This window comes from Pseudomyrmex gracilis, unplaced genomic scaffold (genome assembly GCF_002006095.1).
Source record: "Pseudomyrmex gracilis isolate BER0280 unplaced genomic scaffold, ASM200609v1 scaffold_1632, whole genome shotgun sequence".
In the NCBI taxonomy this organism is placed as follows: domain Eukaryota; kingdom Metazoa; phylum Arthropoda; class Insecta; order Hymenoptera; family Formicidae; genus Pseudomyrmex; species Pseudomyrmex gracilis.
In genome coordinates this window covers 3,734-25,468 of record NW_018022216.1, presented here as the reverse complement: position 1 = coordinate 25,468, position 21,735 = coordinate 3,734, and the positions used below count along the sequence as shown (strand labels likewise).

Here is a 21,735-nt window from a genome sequence, read left to right as displayed (position 1 = left end):
AAGATTAATTATGCAACAAAAATTGCTTTAATTAACCTATCTAATTTTTAAGAATACCATTAGTAGGAATACCGAAATAATACCGGTATTTTATTACGGTTTTCGGTAACGTATCGGTTTCGGTACTATAACGGTAACGGTAAGACTAAATTTCGGTACTATATATCGGTTTCGGTATACAATCTCTAGTATAATACCGGTATTGAAATCATACCGGTAATAAGTCCCTGCATACATATACATATATAAAATGATCTTAAAATGAGTCTTTTACCGGCTGTTGTCTATATACTATTTACCAATAGAGTACAAAATATCTTATAATGATAATTTTATTAGTCTAGTACAAAGTTATTTATACAAGCTGTGGATGCTACATTTAATGCTACAAGATGTCACTAGCGACGTGTGCTCGTGTTAATTATCACAATCACATTTCATTTAAAATAGTGTGGTAACATAAACTACATTCAAAAATAAAATAATAAAACCATTTCTTTTCATTAATAATTTGGTCATTAATGTTTGTTTGCACTCATGATCAACTTAACATATTTTGTAACTGTACGTTTTATTGTATATATTATATTGTATACATATTATATATAAAACAACTCTTGTTGGTGCAGGGTTTGCTGCACAAAAGCGTTCGTGTATACAGGAGAGATTTTCGAGATCACATATGTTCACGAAGGCGCCCTCACGTGACATCGCTTTGTAATGTCATACATTGTAAAGCAATAATAATAATACGACCCGCTACACCGTAAATCAAACGATTTGGCGATTCACGCTTTCAGCATATCGGATTCTCGAGGCAAAAAACTACCATGCACTTATAAATCTTCTATATTCAATACTTGAAACTTTCTCCCTCTCTCTCCTTCTCTTTCTCTTCCTATCACATATTCAGATTAAATATGATTATACATTTTTGTTTTCTAATTTTATGTAATTTTTTTGGAATTACACACAGTTGTATTAAATATTATAGGAAAGTAATAATGAAATTTAATCTCGTGTGGAGATCTCTAATTGCATTTTATAATAATGTGACAGCTAATAATTTTAATGGATTTTTAATCAATGTTTTCTGCACGTCTCATGGGAGTTGCAAAAGTTATAAAGACGCATCTTTTAAGAATCTATAACTCGTGATATATTATACGCGTAAATAAGAAGTTAAACAAAGAAAAAAGTTTTTTACGTGTGTACGTATCGTTTATGTGTACGGTTAGATTGATAGAGAAAGAGAGCATTGCATAGTTCCTGTAAGTTGTAAACTTATCGTTATAGACTAACTTAGAGCTGATCTTTTTCGTAAAACTATTGAGTTATCTGTACTTGTCAAATTGGTGAAAATCTGGAAAGTTGAACTAAGAATATAACGAATACGAGACTGGTCGATTTTAACAAATTGCCAGACATTCAAGTTAACCTCTGGTTGCGATCTTCATAATTGCCAGCTTGAAATCTCATTGTGATGTAACGCGAACACACAAATTTTGACGCGAATTAAATTCACACCGGCAAATGTCGAATACGAGCTTTCGCTCTCTTCGCTGTTTGCATAATTAACGAAGCTCGGATTATCTCTCAAGTAATGGTATTTCGCGTTTGTTGGCGCGTCTTATCGCGCACAGATTTCAGAAGTAGAAAAATATCTGTGTTGCACATAATGGTAAGTTTTTCAAATTAAGGTTTGGCGCATTTGTTCGTCATTGTTTTTTTTTTTTTTTTTTTTAATGTAACATTATTGCAAAGTTAATTCGCTAAAGACGACTTGAGTTAAAGATTTTAGTAATTATATATTCAAAAAGAGAGTATATGTGTACACATATGAGCGCATTTTTTTGCGTATATACGCAAGAAAAATTATCATACGATCAAGATACTTTACAATTGTATTAATAAATATATATTAATATATTAATAAATATATGTATTTACGTTGTTTTTAGTACTACGCGTATTTTACTGCTGATATATTATATCTTCTTGCAGATTAGATTTCTCGAGATTCACAAGACGATATCGAATGGTGAGCACTGACGCGCGCGAGAGTTTAAACGAGGCATATATCTCATAAATTGACGCAATTGTCTCCGTCTCGCCGGTCTGCGCGATCATCTTTATCTATCGTGTAAAGCGCGTTGGCCGATTTAATTTCGAAGTTATGATAAATTTAGATAAAACGATCATAAATTGCGAATATACTGACGACAGATAGTGAAAGAGAGAAAAAAAAGTGAGAGAAGAGAGAAAACAAAACGTGCATATAAATTTTTCTGGCATTTCACAAGGAGAGATTTCTGTCTCCGTCTCCTCCGTCTTGCTTTAAGTATATCCCGTTTGAGCATATTGGGTGCCGTAGAAATTTTCGAGGGCTGAGGTAACGGGGCGGCCGACAGTGCTTCTTACGTTGGCGCGATAAAGCGCGCTTCAAAGGAGGAAGCCGAGGAGTCTGGCGGGGCCCGGGATTGACGTCATTCGATGACGTCAAGCAGGACCGTGCCGAAAGCTCGTAGAAGCCACGCTTGCTCCCACATTGCAAGCTAACGAAAAGTTGATCTTCTTTAACACGAAAAACTTTCTCTCATATGTGTAAGTATTTCTGCTCGATATGTATAGCTTTACATTAATATATTTCTGATATTCATTAGTACAGTGACGTATATATCAAACATCGGTAAAACTATATTATATTACTTTGTATGCTTTTATAAATTGACTCTATCCTTTGACAAAATGAAACAAAATTAAGATTATTTATTATAGTGAAAAATAATATTAAAAAAAAAAAAATTAAATACGAGAGAGAGAAGTGAAGCTTTAAATATAATTAAATCTTGAAAATTTTTAACTTTTAAGATTTAAAAAAAACTTTTAACGTAATCTTGATACATATCAATAAGAAAATCCATTCAGAAAGACGAAGCGATATACACTTTCTTGAGAATTCATGAATATATTTTGCTGCCATAAAATAGGAAGTTATAAATTTTAAAAGCAATGAGAAAATGGAGAGCAGTATAGAGTCAATGTCATTCCAATTAATCCAATAATTCCGTCATTTAAGAAAAATTGATAGATATCGCGCCTCTCTCTTTCTCTCTCTCTAATTCCAGTTTAGTTAATTCTCTGTTGCACTATTGTACTATCGCAAAGTAAAAAGCAGAAGTTTTAAACGGCCGCACTTTATTCGTTCCACACTTTGTCTCCGACATCGCTGGGATAATACTCTTCAGAAAAGTGTTTCATTTTTTATACACGCTTGTTTCGAGATAAACAGTTCGTACGCTGAGAATTGAACATTACAATCGTTTTATTAGCTGTTTATTTATTCAGCGAACAAGATGTTGATACATCGAGTTGGTACTTAATGAAACGCTAAATGCGCCTGCAAACACACAGCGTGCGGTAAAAATTCCTAATCTCTTTAACGAGTGTTTTTTCTGATACGATAATATCGGTCGCCGCCGCCATCACAGCAAAACAGTGCCTCCTGTATCTTCTCTCGTTGGCCTGTGCGTTGCTCCGAAGACGAGATGATTCACAAAATTATTGCCGCGATCTGACGACAGTCGCGCGCGTTTCCCGTGGCGGAAATAGATAGCTACGATGCGCGAGGATGAACTTTGTTTGTTATTTCGTGAATAGGACAGTTCTAAAATCGTATGATCGAAAGAGAGAGAGAAAAAGAGAGAGAGAGAGAGAGAGAGAGAGAGAGAGAGAGAGAGAGAGAGAAAGCGTGACATAACACAGCGGGACGAGAACACTGTGAGAAAAAAGATGAACGAGAGATGGAGAAAGGAAAAGTCAGATATTTTGGCAATAAGATGCCAAATAGCAACGCCACATAATTTACATAATTTACACTGCTATAGATGTCTTATTTTTCATAGTTTGAAATAGAACCACAACTCTTGAAACAGTCAACAAAACGAATTATTAAAATAGAAAATTAAAACAAAAATTAAAATAGAAAAGTTAGAGTTAAATATAAGTTTAGCGAAAACACAAATCAGAATTTTATCAACTATGTTAAATTATAACGTTTTTCCCAGTTTATCTATTCATAATTTGTTTCCAAATTTTTTTACAGTTAAAACAATTCTTAGATTAAATTTTAAAAAAATTTGGAATTTTTTGCTAATAGACATACGCTCCGTTTCAAAACAATATTCTTGATCTCAATATGCATATAATTCTAGAAAATGACAAAAAAGAACACAAATAAAACTGTGCTGATAAAAACAAAAATGAGAATAAGAATATATAAAATGTGCAATAAATATCGTACATTGTGCGAGCGCAGTTAAAGGTTAAAGAATGCGAGCTGCTGAATGAGAAATACAATAGCTCGCGATCTCTCGATGTGCAACATTCAGTCTGAGTTGTTCTCGTAAAAAATGTAACGACGTGCAACGCGCATAAGGCAAGCACGTTCACGGCCGCGATTGTTACATAATAATAAGCTGTTTTCTTGTGACGGCTATGGGCGTGCACATTAAATCAGACGGATTAGAAATTAGGACCTTCAATTATTCTTGACAATCTATCGTTTTTGCACTAATACACTTGTAGCAGATGGATATACTATGCAGATAGATAATAACACGTCGTAATTTTCTATAATTTGCAATTTGCATTTTGATTTGCAAACTGATAACTCGTTTCTATTTTTTTTATTGTTCGCAAAAAAATGAAGTATCACATATTAAAAAAAGAAACGTAAGAATTCGTACAAATGAAATCTTATTAAATACATTACAAAGTTTGCTGTTAAAAAAAAACTCAAGTTTCCTCACCTCTCCAGTTGAGTTAAATTAAACAAAAAAGTTTTATTATAAAAAAAGAGAATTAATTTCTTTCTTTAAATCACAATAATGTAATCGTATAAGGAAGTTTGCTTGCGAACGTCACAATTCTGTGAATTTCTGGTTTTTTTCGCTCGTCGTCATTTTCGGCGTAACCGTCCGCGCTTTGCAAACTTCGGTAGGTTTTCATCATGACGCACTCCGGACGTATTTGCGCAAAAGATACGTCGATGCAAGACGTCCAATGACGCTCGTCACAACTGAGAGAAAGAGAGGAGAGCACACACACACACAGTATGTTGAATTATAAAACAAACCGTTGTATATGTGTGTGTTGTGTGCTACATATTTTATTCATTCTTTTCGAACAACTCGTCCGATGGCAAGGCCGATTCAAAATCGAATGACAGAGAAGTCATTCGCAAGAATCATTTATACATCTATTAATTCTGTCAGCTATTGTTTTATACGTGTCTATACGTGTACAGATATATATCGAGTGTCTCAAAACTAATATTTGTGAATATTTCTTTTATTACCGTTGAAGTATATATTTCTTTTGTTACCGTTAAAAAAAAACTTGTTTTTCTCTGATTCGAAGAGAAATCTTTCCGTTATATACTTTCAATATTTTTCATTAAAACAATTTTCTTTTTCTTGAAAAAAAAAAAATTTATACAGTAAGATTTAAGATGGCTGTGATGGTGAAGTAATTACTTTGAGAAGAGTATAAAATGTGCACATGCGTATACGCGTATATACGTGATGTATGCGTGCGTAAGTTACTGTTTGCGTAATAAAACATAAATTGCACACGCCGAAACAAAAATAGCAATCCGCGCTGTAATCTTTTAAGTTCAATATCAACCGTAGTATCGTCGATATAAAAGGTCGTAATTTACGTGTGCGTCATTGCTGACATAATAGCTTTGGGTCACAAGAGCACGCGATACACGATGTCTGGTGCAAGCAACGTTGCTTGCACCAGACACAGTGAATACTGAGAATTTTCAACCGTTTTTTATTTTGTTCTTTGTTTAAGAAGAAAAAGATCTGTTAAACTCTTCCGCGCGAACAAAGTTGAAAAATGGAGAGGAAGAGAGAGAGAGAGAGAGAGAGAGACACGCTCATTATATCCAAGTTAGTAGACCGGTAATTAATATCTTATTGTGTAAATATTGACAGCCGGAACAGTTTACATTTTAACGCATCGTATAGCTTTACGATTGATGTAACTATCTTCTCGCTTTCTTATCTCACTGTGATCTCACAAATAAAACCATAAAGAAACCACACTCACAGTTTCTTTTACTAATATTATAACGGATGTTGTTTTCTAATCATAGTTATTTATTATCTACATATGCAAGAAGATTTTATCTCGTCGATCAATATTATTCTGTTCCGTTATCTTGGAAGCATGATGAAGGTTGTCGCGAGAAAATAAAAGTTTAATAATCATCACGTAAGAGGAAAGCAAAAGCGATTTGTTAAATAACGCGGTGAAAAAGAACACAAATAACGATGTTTCAATTGCATAATGCAATGATGAAAGCCGAACCTGTTGTATAGATGACAAGCGCACGTTATTCTTGGACATACGCGGTTTCTTTTCTTGAATTACTCTGATTACAAAACAAGCGCAATTAAACCGAGCGGAGCAGCAACAAACTCATTAATATCTTTTCCAATATCTTACAAGTGAAATTTTTTTGATGTTTTTTTCTCTCTCTTTTTTTCTACTTCTCTTCTGTCCAATTTTTCAGTAAAAATTGTCGTAATTAAGCGTAAATTATTATTATATAATTAAATGATACGATACATGTGCTATATTTCTTTTATCTACTTTTTTATATACCTAAAGACACATCTCTCTCTCCCTTTTTTATCAATTTCAAATTTTACATACGCATACTTTTTACGTGTCAAATTTTCCGCGTCGGTTTTGTTTTGGTACGTTCGCGATGGCACATATATATATATGTATATATGTATTGTATTGTATATAGCAGCAGAAGTCTCGGAGGAAATAGAAGTGGGACAGATCTCTCTATCCTGGCCATCTCTTTTTGTGCTGCTTTTGCGCGAAACTTCGGGTAGCGTCAAAAGTCGACAGATTTTCTTTTCGATATATTATCGATTTACCGACGTACCGAAGTTGCCCGCGTGCGAGCGCGAAATCAAGTCCGCCTACAAGCCGAAGTAAGTACGTGAGCTGCGAAGGACTTGTTCAAGAGAGAAGGGAGAACGCAACGACGTAAAGAGAAACTGTATGTAAAATTGAAAAGAATTTTTTGCAGTACGTTCACATTGCTTCATCATCGTTGCTCGAGCTTGCGAACGATCTTACTCGTGACAAAAAAAACTGCTTTCTCTTTCCCGACCTTGCGTACCTATTATCGATTCATCCGACCATGAAGGTTCTGAAGGATGTTCCGCTCGAGAAGGAAGAGAACGTCTCAAGTATGACCTGTGTAACAAGATGTGTACGCAGTGTAGATGTATATGAAGAATAAATCCATGTGTGTGTGTGTGTGTGTGTGTGTGCGTAATAAACGCGTAATTAATATTCTTCGAGTGTCCTTTAAGCATCGTGTGAATTTCGAATGAATCTGAACTATTATGGACACATTAAAGCGATGTTTTCGTCATAAGTAAGAAAATAACATTTACGTGTGTTTAAATCTATATTAACTAGATGCCGACACAAGTAACGAACACAAAGATCATAATGTCAATTGGATCATGCTCGTTTCAAATCAAAATATTCTTACCCTATTATCCTCTTTGTGTTTCCTCTTACCCTATTATTCAGTATGGAGAGAATTGAAGGAATGCTAAAACTCTCAAGAGAGAACCAACGATGCTATTATTTTCAGCGCAGACTCATCAATATGAATTTCTTTTACACTTTTGTCAATTCATACTAATAATGTATATTAAATATTGTACTAGGTATATATTTAGCAGCAAAATATATTCTCCAATCTATATTCTCGTATATCTCAATTAAAATTTTACCTGTTCCTAATTAAAATTCTATTTTTATTCCGAGCAGATGACATCTTTCTGTGATTTCATCAAAAGAAAAACTTAGCTTTGAGCTATATTTATGTATTTTTGTATCTGTGTTTTGCATCATGTTTGCACGAATTAAAATAGACCTGCATTTTACTTAAAATTACACACTAAAAGCAATTGTAAACAAAACAATGTCAGAATCCCAGCAAAATTCTTCGCGCAATTTTGTCTTATTATGATTTAAATAACAGTCATCGCGAAACTGAGTTTGCTGAGTAACTACTTCTTGATTAGCAATAACCATTGATCATACGAAGACTCCTCAACGGACGAGAGATAAATAAGAAGAGAATCGTTTGACTTGAGAGCGAAACGACGAGGCCAAGAGCGGAGATTAGCAAAAACATATATATAAGACCGTTGCTCGGGAATACACATATATCGCGTCTCATTATTCGGCTCGAGAAAGTTCACTTTTCTCTTTCTCGACAGCGCGCGGTTTTTCGCTGTAAACGACTCAGAACGTCGGAAACGTCATATCCGATTACAATCTCACGCAATATACATATGCATATATATAAATATATATATATACATAATATTTTGTTATTATTCTCCTATGAGAATTATATTTAACTCATCGTCTGAATGTATTTTTTGATACTCAATATTAAACTCGATAAAAACAATAAAAAACAAAAACAAGATATTAAGCCGTATGTACGCGCGTTACGTTAAGTAAGAAGAAAGAATATTTTGATCGCAGAGTTTAAATTATAAAATGCGATACTATTTTTTATCATACACCAAAATATTCAATGTGCGAGTCAGAATTGTGCATATAGTTACGAACCTGATCGTCATCGCGTCACGTGCTAGCGCGCGGCGCGCTACTTGCCGTGCAATTACATCGAGAAACAATTAACGATGAGACGGACGTCGGGGTTCGTATGTATGTGCGTGACGTCAATTGCCGAAGATAACGGCGCTCGTGCGAGCACGCGCGCGCGCGCGCGCGAGCGAGCACGAGCGATAGTAATCGGCAGAGTAGTGGGCGTTGAGTGCACGTACGTAGGTAGGTTACGTTGAAACGGAGTGACGGATAGAAGAGAGAGAGAAAGACAGACGAGGGGAGCGCGTCGCGTGTGAGCGAAAAAGGGTGGAGAGGAGAAAAGGGAGAATGCGACAAGAGAGAGGGGTGATTTGGCTAAGAATGGCCGGGCAACGACGTAGGCGGGGACGACGAGAGGGCTGAGGGCGCCGACACCGCGAGCCAACTGCCGAAGCAGCACGGGGGGTGGCAACATGGCCGCCGGTCAGTTGGTATCGAACCGCCGCGCTGTGCGGAGGTTCTACGCTGACTGGCGCGCGTGTAGACACAAGAGAGCTCCCGTCTCATTCCGCTCCGTTCTGCTCCGAAGAGGCGGCGGACGAGACACTGGAGCTTCTTCTCTCCGAATAAATCTACTGACAGGCGCGCGCGCCACGACCGTGTCCGTAGTCACCGATGGCTTCCTCCTGGCCTTTTCGTGCAGTTCCGGAGCATCTCCACACCGTCGTTGTCAGTGTCGATTGTCTCATAGAAGTCGGCGTTTGCCGAACGACCTTTATCGTCGCGGCCAACAACCGGTAATTTCCGAGCCAAGAGAGAGGTAAGTGTCGGAAAATACGATCAATTCTTTTGTTTTCACTTCAAACAAATCTACGACATGAGATTTGACGTACTGTAGACTGAGAGACGCATTTTCGTCTAAACGACTAGTTCGTCGGCGACCTATGCGAGTTTCCCTAATCGAGGAGTACCTATCGACGGCGATCGATCGGCAGTGTCTCTCTCTCTCTCTCTCTTTCTTTCTCTCTCTCTCTCTCTCTCACTCGTTCTCTCTCTCTCTCTCTCTCTCTCTCTCAATAGGTAGGAAGTCGTTGTCGATCTGCGTGACGTCAGTCGAGGATTTCTATTGTACTTGTTGCGGGTGGGCCTTTGTACTCTGTCAAACGGTGCGAATCCTTGACGCGCGCTTTCCTTGAAATCGTCCGTCGCTCCCGTCCTCTTTCTCTTTTTCTTTTGCATACTCGTTGTCGTTTTCTTTCTCTTATCCGCGGTGCCGATGTCCTTCCGGATACAATCGCGTATTCGCTTCAATGTTGAATCAGTAAACTTGCGTCAGTGCTGAATGCGCGATAAGTAATTATCGTAAGTTGTATGTATATATAGACGATATTCGCCGATAGCGCGTTGGATGATACCTCGGAATTCGGGAGGTGACACAAAGCTGAAAATTTATATTTATATAAACTTACACATATAACAGTACGGATACAATTTAAAAGCTGAAAACTTCATCGAGCTATTCGAAGCAGAAGTCTTTATAAATTTTTCATTGGCGCTCGCGCGTACGTAATTGCTTACGTAGGCAGGATATGTAAAAAAAGCTATATATGATACCTATATATTAAAAGTATAGCAAAAAGTTATGTAAGGGGCTATGTAGAAAATTTAACAATTTGCATTTTTACAAAAGACGTGTCTTTAAAATTCGAATAGATGAATAATAAGTAATGATATGACTAAGACATTTTTACATTATTTATCTCTACAGTTTTGTATATAATAGAAAACATAATATTTCCCTTATTTCTGAATTGACTTTTTTCTTCAAAAATATAATGTAGTTTTTTTTTGTCAACTTTCTGTTAGTTTTAGATTTTTATTACAGAGTTACTCTTTCACATATACTAATAATCACTCTGTATTAATGAGTTAAATAAAATGATTGAATATATTAATAGTGCAATTTTTATACATAAGACTAAAAAGAGTTTACATTGTATATATTAGAAAGACAGTTTTTCTTTAAATTGCACGTTTTAATGTTTACAGATTACTGAAGAAACACAAAATAGAAAAAATAGCGTTTTCAAGTAAAAAAAAAAAAAAACGGCACTTAACTGTACAACTATACTTATAAATATGGATACTGGACCGACACAGGGTAAGAAGCAAATCCGGGTTGGATTTTATGACATTGAGGGAACCATCGGCAAAGGCAATTTCGCCGTTGTAAAATTGGCTAGACATCGAATTACAAAAACAGAGGTACATATCAACGCACTTGTTGTCACGCTATATTTCTAGAAAAAAAGTGTTAATTTCGTGTGTTCGGCGTGTTTTCGTAGGTGGCTATTAAAATAATCGACAAAACTCAATTGGACCCTACTAATCTGGAAAAAGTTTATAGAGAAGTCGAGATAATGAAGCAGTTGGAGCATCCGCATATCGTTAAGTTATATCAAGTCATGGAAACGAAAAATATGATATACATGGTAAGTAGAGTAAAAATGTTTATGCCGAGACTTTTCTCTGTTTTCTGAATGAATCATTTTACACGGATCCGTTTTGTACGTAGGTATGCGAGTACGCGAGCAAAGGCGAGATATTCGACTACATAGCGCGGTATGGAAGAATGGGAGAGCCCAGAGCACGCGCGACATTCGCGCAGATACTTTCCGCGGTCGAGTATTGTCATGTGACGGGTGTAGCGCATCGCGATCTGAAGGCAGAGAATTTGCTCCTCGATGCTCAGATGAACGTGAAAATTGCCGATTTCGGTTTCAGCAATCGATTCGCACCGGGTGAACGATTGAGCACGTGGTGTGGCAGTCCTCCTTACGCCGCTCCCGAGGTTTTTCGAGGAAAGCACTACGCCGGACCTGAGATTGATGTGTGGGTAAGTTTCATATATATAAAAATGATAAGATAAAAAAAAAAATCTACTTTAAATGCATTTTATTTGATATAAATATTCTCTTTCTTGTAGAGTTTGGGTGTTGTGTTATATGTGTTAGTATGTGGTGCACTGCCCTTTGATGGATCAACTCTTCAGTCATTAAGAGATCGCGTGCTAAGCGGCAGATTTAGAATTCCTTATTTTATGAGTACAGGTGTTTATTTACATACATTTTTTCGCATCTGACGTTTGCTTGTTAAATCAAACGTTTGCTAACAATACGAAAATTCACATTACAGATTGCGAGAGCCTAATACGCAAGATGTTAGTACTGGAGCCTTCCAAACGATACACCATTCCACAAATCAAGAGACACCGTTGGATGGCGGGAACAGCAGACAGCATTTGTTCGGTAATCGTCACACGGCCATCGTCATCTATTCAAGAACCAAATGAACAAATACTTCGACTGATGCACAGTTTAGGAATAGACATTAGCCGTACTAGAGAGGTAAGAGTACATTTTTCCGTTGTTGTTCTCCGTGAATACATGTCTATCTGTTTAAAATATTTTATTTTTAAAAATAATATATCTTATTTTTTTACTGTACATATACAATTCTGAAAATAAGCGACAGCATTGTGTTTATTTTTTAATTAAATTTTTAAAATGTATAATAAATTATTTCGATATATATTGAGTCATCAAATATGACACTTGACAAATATATGTATATGTACATATTTTTGTCAAGTTTTATACTTAACGATTCAATATAATTTATTTATTTTGCATCATATAAATATAGATACATTTTTTAACAGTCCTTACGAAACAGCAGCTATGACCATCATGCTGCTATTTATTTCTTACTGCTGGAAAGATTGAAACAACATCGTGTAAGCAGCACCATTAATAATACTTGCTGGTCCACTGTTGCGAGAACAAAAGAAGATAAATTTAAATCAAGGTATTCATTAGTTATTAAAGGCACTGTCACATGTATCTTTTTTTTAAAAACTGCATTTCACATATCACCTCCATGTTAGTTGTAGAATATCTTCCAATCCTACCAGTCAGAAAACAAAATAGAAAAAGAAATCCTTAATTTAATCAATTTTTATTTGCAGCGATAGCTTAGTGGGACGTTGAACTTTATTGATGGGTGACGCACATATTGAGGATTTTATCAGGACAGGTTGGATTGGAAGCACATTGCTGTCGCTTTATTTTTGGTAACTCCTCATTTCATTTTCTTTTTTATTTGCTGTAAACCTTTATTTCTAATCATTAGTTTTAGTTCGCTTTATTTATTATCCGTATAAAAATACATTATTCATTAAATCCATATTTTTTAAATATTTTGTATGATTTTATATGTATTTTTTTATATTAATTTTGTGCGTACGCATTTTAATCTAATTCTCTGCTTATATTTTATTTATATTCTGAAAATCTCTGCATTTGTTTGCTGTACTTATACCAATTTAAAGCATCATAGCACATATACTATAGTAGGATTAGTAAGATTAAACCTGTGATAATTGATGTTTATTTAATATAAACAAATTTTGTTTTTCTTTGACATAAACAAGTCTTTTTTAAAGCTAACGTGAATAGAGATGAAATGACGAGGAGAATGCTTGATGAATACTTCTTGAATTCATTGCTCTGCATAAATCATCTACTCATAAGTACTCATTTGCTATAGAGAAAAAACAACTATTAACGGAAAAAACTTTTGTTTCAATCGTCAAAAGAATCTCTCTTCTCTGTTTTAGAGGAAGAGAAGATACCGGCAGAGGAAATAAGAGATTTAGCTCGACCAGTTCTTCAACTGATGAAGGTTGTTGCAGCGCAGAAGGCGATTTAGAAGAGGGTCCGAGCGGCGATGAACTCCGCGAAGCACAGATCAAACTCGAAGAGCACAGATTAGGCCTAGATCACGATATCAGTCAACGAATTGACAGTCAGATAGTCAATCGAAGATTAAGCGATTACCAACATCATTTTGATAATCCGCTTATGGATCCTATTGATCCACCCAGTCGAACAACTTTATTCATGGCGGCCGGTAGCGGTAGCTCATCATCAGAACTCTTCGAGTCTAGTTTTGATTCTGGTTGTCCGCCAGACTACACAGGAACGAATTGTTTCACGAGCAGCCTGCCCTCTTGCACACCACCGCCGCCCAAGAGTCCATCCCCTATAACTGGAAGAATATCCCGAGTCTCTCAAGGAAGAAGAGCGTCTGACGGTGGACCTAGATTACTATTCTGCCAGCAAGGTGGTGTCGGCGACAGACCGTCTAAGCAAAGGAGTATTCAAGGTGCGTCGAGTTTGCATCTTTTCGTAATAATTTCTTTTTTAATACTGCTTGAGATAATACAATGACCGATTGCTTTCAGATTCCGGAAAAGCTCGAGGTCACTTAGATCTAGTCCATCTTAGACCACCGTCCACACCGCCTGATAATCAGCAATTTAAAATGCGCGGAGACTCGGGCACGCAGCTACAACTTCTAGTACAGCAACGTATGTTACAGCAAAAACGTAATTTGTATCACCGGCACAGAGGGGGCGGCAGTCCGACTTCGATTCCAGTCTCGACTAGCGGCAGCACAAGCAGACGTTCCGATCACGTACCTAGACAAGATAGCTACAAATTGGCACAACGAACGCAAATCTTGCCACCTCTCTCTCAGGGACATGTCGACAGGGACTTCGACAGAGATAGAAAGAGAGACGAGGAGAGGTGGAAGAGTCTACCATCAAGACTGGCTGCGGATTGCCAGTTGGCGGAGAGATCGCTAATATGGAGCCAGCAGGTAAATTCATAAAGAAGTTACGATGTATAAAAATAAATAGCAACCGCGTTGAAGCGTCATGTACAGCCGTTTTTAGAGCGCTTCTTATTATTGAACTGTGATTTTGATATTCTTTATCTAGAGAAAAAAATAAAGTAATCAACGTAATAACACTGACAAATTCTTGTACATAGTTCACTTAATATAAAAAATAAGATTTTATTGATTGTCTTGATATTGTTATTTTTACATTTACAATAGTGAGAGCCAATGTACATATAAAATGTTATTTAGTATCTACAATGTTATTTAGTACCTGCGATTTATTAGCACAATTATTTATGTTAAATGCAAATAAATGATTATTTTTATTTAATTCGGCAGTTATTTCTTGTTCTAATTTGCCTTACTGCATGAACCAACCCTATAATTATATCTTACCCGTTTAAATTTAATTTACACACGTTTTAGATAGATACCTAATTAGAAAAATTAGTTATATATAGATTTTATTTGAATTGTAGTTTTACTTAGAAAAAATTAACATTCTAGTAATACACATGCGTATTATTAGAATAAAAATGTTGATTTTGATTTTGACAAAATTATGCTCGTTATGTCAGAATAATTAGAGCTCGGCTACTTTTGTCGTAGCGATATTGGCTTTAATGACGTCAAGAACGAAAAATGATAGCGCGCACGATTCTTGCGACATACATAGCTTTATATTTTAGTGTTTTTATACAAGTTAATATTATCATGTGATTCTCAGAAATGCAAAAACTAACAAACTCAGTCATAGTGAAAATATATAGTGTGAAAATTGAGAATTCAAGTGTGATAACTTAACTATTTCTCTCAACCGCGAGTGACAGCTACGAAACAGTACCGCTACTTCAAATGATTAATTCGAGAATTACTTTACATTTGTGCACATGATATCGAACAGATATTATCAAAATTTGTTGCGTATTTTATAAGTTCGAGGATTAAAAATATATTTTTGAGAAGAAAAAATATAAAGCTATACATCTTCAAAAATCGTACATTCTATATCATTTCTCGCCTTAAGTAATTAATTACTTTTTTTGTACTTGTTATTGTTCTATACAAAATTTATAAAACATCTACATTGGGGTGCGTTTATTCTTCTGAAAATTTGTTTCCATATCAGTTTGCTTAGCACATTTTGTCCAAGTGTTATATACATATAGATATGAAAAAAATATAAATGATGTCAAATATTAAATAACTGATGAACTATAAAACATTAGGTTGGCCTTAGTGGAGGTGCATCTTATTTGCCACCGGGCAGTGTAGGTGGTTTCTTGTGGCCCACTACCAGCAATCCGCACTCGACTATCTTCGAAAACGTAGGAGATCCGATGGAATAAACTGCCCTATCGTTGTTAGTTAGTTCTCTCGAGATCTTGCGTATGAAAAGCCAGTTAGACTGTTAATATCAAACTCTCAAGCAGTATTCTCTCCTTAAGTCTTTCCACGTTGACTTTTTAGTAACATAGTTGCATATCATTTTGCGTTGCATATAGAAAAATATGTTAAGGGATATTAATATATAAAGAATTTTATAACATTTATATTCGTGATATATGTGTGTATAGCGATATATACACTTCTTTACATACTCAAGATCTCTGGTTAGATGTATGGTACACACACATGTTACTGAATGTTAAAGATTTATATATATTATATTTTTTAAGTGGTCTGAAATATCGGTCTAAAAATGTTACCAAAGAAAGAATATTACTTTCTTTTGTATTTTTATTTGCTCTAAAATATTGTCAGAAAAATTTATTTATACATATGTACACATATAAAACTTTATACAAATGTCATTTTACAAAGTTCTATCATTGTATCGTAATGTATATTTCTCTCTCTTCATGAGCGATGCGCGTGACTTGACACAATTTTCGTGCAGAGAAATCTTTGTCATACAGCAACATGTGTAACTGCCTTATTAAAATGACTGATTCTTTACCAGTCAAATATCCAATTATATCATAGACTGATAATTAACAAGATGAAACACCAAATTTATTTGAAGAACAAGTGGCATAAGACTTGCTTCAATAACACATTCGCTATTAGAGGATAAACAAAAGAGTTGCGGGAGTTTTAAATGTTACATGAAAATTTAAAAATTAACAAGTTCGCGGAGTAGAAATCTTAAACTTGTTCATTTTTATGCTCATATGTATAAAACGAATAACAAGATATACACCGAATTTACGCGATATAAGTCTTTAAAGAAAATACACTTTACTGCCAATGAGTGAGAAATATGAATGCTCAAGTTGTTAACGAGATATTATAAATATGTTATAGAGTAAGGCAATAAAAAATGAAATAAGGAATAACAAATATAGAGAATATGACTGAAGTAAAAATAAAATTCTTCACATAGCGAACTACAAGTACTATGCCACTTATGCTTTTTGTGATGATTTAATCAAAGAGTGGAAACATGATGCAAACTGCAAGATTTTTGTTACATTCTTTTAATAAACTTTCTAGTGTACAAAATTAGAGAAATGTTTCCCTCTTTCATTCTTCAAAATTATGGTGTATGACTATAGAAAATAGAAAATAATAATAACGAAAAACAATAACATTAGCGATAAATAGTAATGTGTAAGAAGTGCTGCATTCTGTAAAGATATTTAAATAAATTATTTATGTGGATCAATTTTTACCTATATAGAAATAAGTTGACTACACATTTTATATGTTATCTCTTTAGAAACATTTATAAATCACCACATTAACAGTTGCACTACTTTTATACAAGTATATCTTTATGAGCATTCACATATTAATATTCTAAATATGATTTCTTCTACAAATAGCATATTTTCTATTTAAACAGCTCTGTTTTATGAGCTTCTCTTACATGATTATAATTGTTAAAAGACATTGAAATGGAAACAATAATTATTACAAGACTATTTGTATGTTTGATATGAATACAGCACTTTATAAAAAACAGTATATACATATATATACATTCATATATTATAAAAATCTAGTAACATAGAATAGCAAGCAATACCGGCCGCGCACAACTGACAACGACTTTACTATTTCAATTGTTCGCCGTTTCTTATCTTATTAAAAAACAATCAAACTTCGCTCAAAAATCTTTTTAACAAATACCGTAACGTATTTAAGTTCGTTTAATTGCAAACAAATTCCAATATTCACAAATGGACATCATTGCAAGATATCTATGAAGATATCTATATCTTCTCATTGAAAATCAATTTCAGCATTGTTACATTTCCATTTTGTCTAAGCTCATAACGTTCACGTTTTATCAGCAATAATTTAATTTTATGTTTGTTAAAACTCAACTAAGTTTCCAAATTTTACAGAGAATTTAATCATTATATGCGACATACATTTTCTTATAAGTATATAAGCTATTGTTTTTATACAATACGTATAATGTTTGATCTAACTAGTTATTTTGTGAAGATAAATTTGCTATCAAGCACTGACTTACATCCGAATAATTTGTCAAAATAAAACCAAACCTGAGAGATGATTGCTTATATATGTGTGTGTACAAGTTAACAAATTACATTTCTATGCTCTCAGAAAAGAGAGAAGAGTGCGCACATAATATCACTTTAACAGTCATATAATAGTAAGAGTAGTTACTTTTTGTAAATTGCAAAATGTCAACATACATGTGTGTGTGTGTATATACATATACATATACATACATACATATATTCACACATGCAAGTTCTAAATAAAACATAAAGCAGGTTTAAACCCATAATGTGTTTAAAGCTTTTTGAAAGAATTCTTTATTGTGATGAAATATACATCTACTAAAAAACTTATACTTAACTAGAAATCTAAAATGATTTTGTCAAACCCTCTTCAAAAAGATCACAACCTGTTTTCCCAGCATTATCCTTAGCTTGTTGAGGAGTAAGTTTTTCATACTCACTAGGATTTAATGGCTGTCCATTTTCATCTAACTGACTATTTGCAAAATCATCTTCTATTTTCTTAGCATATACTGCATCAAACAATTGTTGAGGAGTAAATTCAGGTTCTGTAAACTGGTCTACTTTATATGACACATATGGCTTTAATGTGAATCCTTCCAATGAAGGTACAATCAATTCAGGAATCATTTCGGGTACATGAACCCACTTATCACCTACTTTGTATCCAGTATTTCGTACGCCTCTTTCTGTAATTTACATCAAATAATTAATAGATACAGACATATTATGTGATATCTTCATTCTATTTTGCAAGTTTAGTTGATTATTGATTACTTTCTCTTGTCTAAACTAAATAACTATATGTGTACTTAATAATATTTCATATAATAACAGTAACATACTATCTATTGGTATATCTGGATCCGGATTCTTGCTCTGTTGTGCCTTAAAGTTACGACTACCACGTTTACCATACAAAAGGAATTTACGAAAATTCCGTTTACCATTGCAAACGCATGTTGTTGAGATACCGCGTCGCAAAACCAAATACAAGGACGCCATATCGATATCTACTCATCAGAAAACAAATCTCTTAAAATGTAATTCACGTTTGAGTACAAAATACAAAAGTCACACACATTTACATTTATTATTTTTATATACACTACACAATTTTAAAACTTGTTATAACCTATAATTTAAGGTGACATAACGCTTGGTGGTTTGGTTTGGTGCAGTTGTGGCTCAATGGACCATTTATGCTAGTCCATACGCCATTCTATGTTAGAGTCCCTGTAGTATAGCCCCTTGCACAATGGAAGGAATAGCGATAGCGATAGAAATAACACAGTTTTTAACACAGAATTCCAACTCGTCGGAAATTTTATCGCTATTGCTTATTCCGATTTTCTGATCTGCATTGATACATGTGTATTTTTGTATGTTAGATTCCGCTGTTCTTACCTTTATTTTTAAATATAAACTCTTTAAAACTTTTGTTATTTCTATCGCTATCGCTATTCCGTCCATTGTGCAAAGCCTCTATGAAGCCCCTTGCACAATGGACGGAATAGCGATAGCGATAGAAATAACACCAGTTTTAAAGAGTTTATATTCATAAATAACGGTAGGAACAGCGGAATCTAACATACAAAAATACACATGTATCAATGCAGATCAGAAAACAGAATAAGCAATAGCGATAAAATTTCCGACGAGTTGGAATTCTGTGTCTATTGCTTATCGCTATCACTATTCCCTCGCATTGTGCAAAAGGCTTGAGTCTGGACACAGTTGTCTTCAATCTTATTGGTTGTGACAAAATATGGCGGAACCAATAAGATATCTTAGGGTCATTCTACAATGAGTTGAAAATGTCCCATTGCCAGTTGCAAAAGAAAGGTAGCAATTACGAAAAGAAAAGTATTATTTCTGGTTGCGCTTTGTCGTTGCAGTTGCTAAAAGAGAGTTGGTCAACTTTTAACTTTTGTCAACAGCAACTGGCAACCGCAGCGCGTAAAATAATACTTTTTCCCTAGTTGCAACTGGCGACGGGACATTTTCAACTCATTGTAGAATGGCCCTTAAATTTATATTTCACGCGCGGTATTATTCAATATAAGAGTTGAGCAAAATAGAACAATTATTAGGAATAGAAATTAAAAACAGAGGTTAAATGTAATGCACAATGCAAAAACATAAAATATAACATATAAATGTATATAAATATAGGCTGTATATTATGCAACCATGACATACTTTCTGTATTTATATGTTATATTTTATTTTTTGTCATTGTATATAGTACATTTAACTTCTATTTCTACCTACATAGCATCGTAAGTACCGCAAACGTTTCTGCAACGGGTTTTCCGAAACTTAGCAACGTTTCGTTAAACGTTTCTAAACCGTCGTAGTAACGTAGCAGAAACGTCGAAATGTCCGCTTTTTAACTTTCGGTCCGATTTCGTTGAAACGTATGAGAAACGTTGCCCGATAAGTTGCAAAGTTTTTAATGTTTAAATTTTTATAAATGTAACGGTTCGACTTTTTTGTCGAGACGTATTCTGTTGTATTTAGTTAAATTTATTAAGCTGCGGAATAGCTCGACGGGATCAGGGTTCGATTAAGCGGATCGAACAGAAAGCTGGTTTACCCGGCGGAGAATACGAGATTCTCCTGGAGCGGATCGAACAGAAAGCTGGTTTGCCTGGCGGAGAATATGAGATTCCCCTGGAGCGGATCGAACGGAAAGCCGGTTTGCTCGGCGGAGAATACAAGATTCCCCGGAAGGAATGCTGGTTTGCCCGGCGGAGAATGCGAGATTCCCCGGAGCGGAGCGGAACGGATGCCGGTTTACCCGGCGGAGAATGCGAGATTCCCCGGAAGGAATGCTGGTTTACCCGGAGGAGATTGCAAAATTTTCCTGAGCGGAGCGGGACGGATGCCGGTTTACCCGGCGGAGAATACGAGATTCCCCGGAGCGGAGCGGAAAGAATGCCGGTTTACCCAGTGGAGAATGCGAGATTCCCCGGAACGGAGCGGAAAGGATGCCGGTTTACCCGGCGGAGAGAAAATAGCGTTTTCTCCCGGTGAGAATCGAATCATGAGTCGCCGTCGGTTTGCCCGACCGAGGAAGAGCTTTCCCAGGTGCTTCTCGCAAGATTCGGAGATCAGGCGGATCTGATCTCTTCGCTTTTGGACCCAGCTTTTATACTCATCGTTTTCCGCGGAGCGGTGTTGATAAAATGCGCAGAAAACAACAAATTGCTTGTCACGCAAGTACTTTCGTCATGGAGGACTGGAGAGAGCATTGCAGTGGTGGGGGTACAAATTCTGTAATCGGAAGTTACGTCATGAGAGACCGCCTATAACGCGCTTTCTACCGTAAGGAGCGCTGCAGTCGATATATACCGAATATTTTTCTATATCTTTTCTTCATCTATGGTTGCTGTTGTATCATTCTATCTTTATCACTCATTATATGTAAAACAAAGATAAAATGACGCAATAGCGCAGATAGCAATGCTGGTTTCCAAACGCATTCATGGATCCATGTCTTGATCCATGTCTTGAAGTCGTCGCGTATCTTTCGCCTGTCGTCCATTAGTGATTATTAATTAAAATATATTAATAATGGTTAGTTGCGCGACGTGCTCCGTGACAAAGTTTAAAACTTGTGGACTTACTTTCCATTTGTAAGTAAAAATTATTCAGCAAAATATTCAGGCAAATATTCTTTTAGACTCTTCAATAAAAATTAATATTTTAAATGAGGTTTTAGTTGTAACCAAAAAACATAAAGTGTTTCAGAGTATTAATGAAAAACATCATACACATTTGATCTCGGAAAATTACGATTTACAATTAA

General features: G+C 35.2%; 2 protein-coding genes across 4 annotated transcripts; one reads left to right on the top strand and one right to left on the bottom strand.

Annotated features, from left to right (window-relative positions):
- Positions 1 to 9,174: 9,174 nt before the first annotated feature.
- LOC109862324 (MAP/microtubule affinity-regulating kinase 3-like) lies at positions 9,175 to 17,531 on the top strand. The gene is made up of 10 exons (XM_020442346.1): positions 9,175 to 9,493; positions 10,723 to 10,938; positions 11,019 to 11,165; positions 11,249 to 11,569; positions 11,660 to 11,783; positions 11,869 to 12,080; positions 12,395 to 12,540; positions 13,352 to 13,899; positions 13,979 to 14,397; positions 15,651 to 17,531. The coding sequence occupies exons 2-10, from the start codon at positions 10,813 to 10,815 to the stop codon at positions 15,768 to 15,770; spliced, it is 2,163 nt and encodes a 720-aa protein (XP_020297935.1). The 5' UTR covers positions 9,175 to 9,493; positions 10,723 to 10,812; the 3' UTR covers positions 15,771 to 17,531.
- On the bottom strand, positions 16,177 to 19,165 carry LOC109862325 (39S ribosomal protein L41, mitochondrial). Of its 3 annotated transcripts, none has more exons than XM_020442347.1 (3): positions 19,057 to 19,165; positions 18,767 to 18,934; positions 16,177 to 18,610 (listed from the first exon to the last, which is right to left on the bottom strand). In XM_020442347.1, the coding sequence occupies exons 2-3, from the start codon at positions 18,924 to 18,926 to the stop codon at positions 18,267 to 18,269; spliced, it is 504 nt and encodes a 167-aa protein (XP_020297936.1). In that variant the 5' UTR covers positions 18,927 to 18,934; positions 19,057 to 19,165; the 3' UTR covers positions 16,177 to 18,266. The 3 variants fall into 3 exon arrangements, with proteins under 3 accessions (XP_020297936.1, XP_020297938.1, XP_020297939.1); XM_020442349.1 differs by having other exon boundaries at positions 19,010 to 19,120; XM_020442350.1 differs by having other exon boundaries at positions 19,004 to 19,112.
- Between the last annotated feature and the right edge of the window lie 2,570 nt (positions 19,166 to 21,735).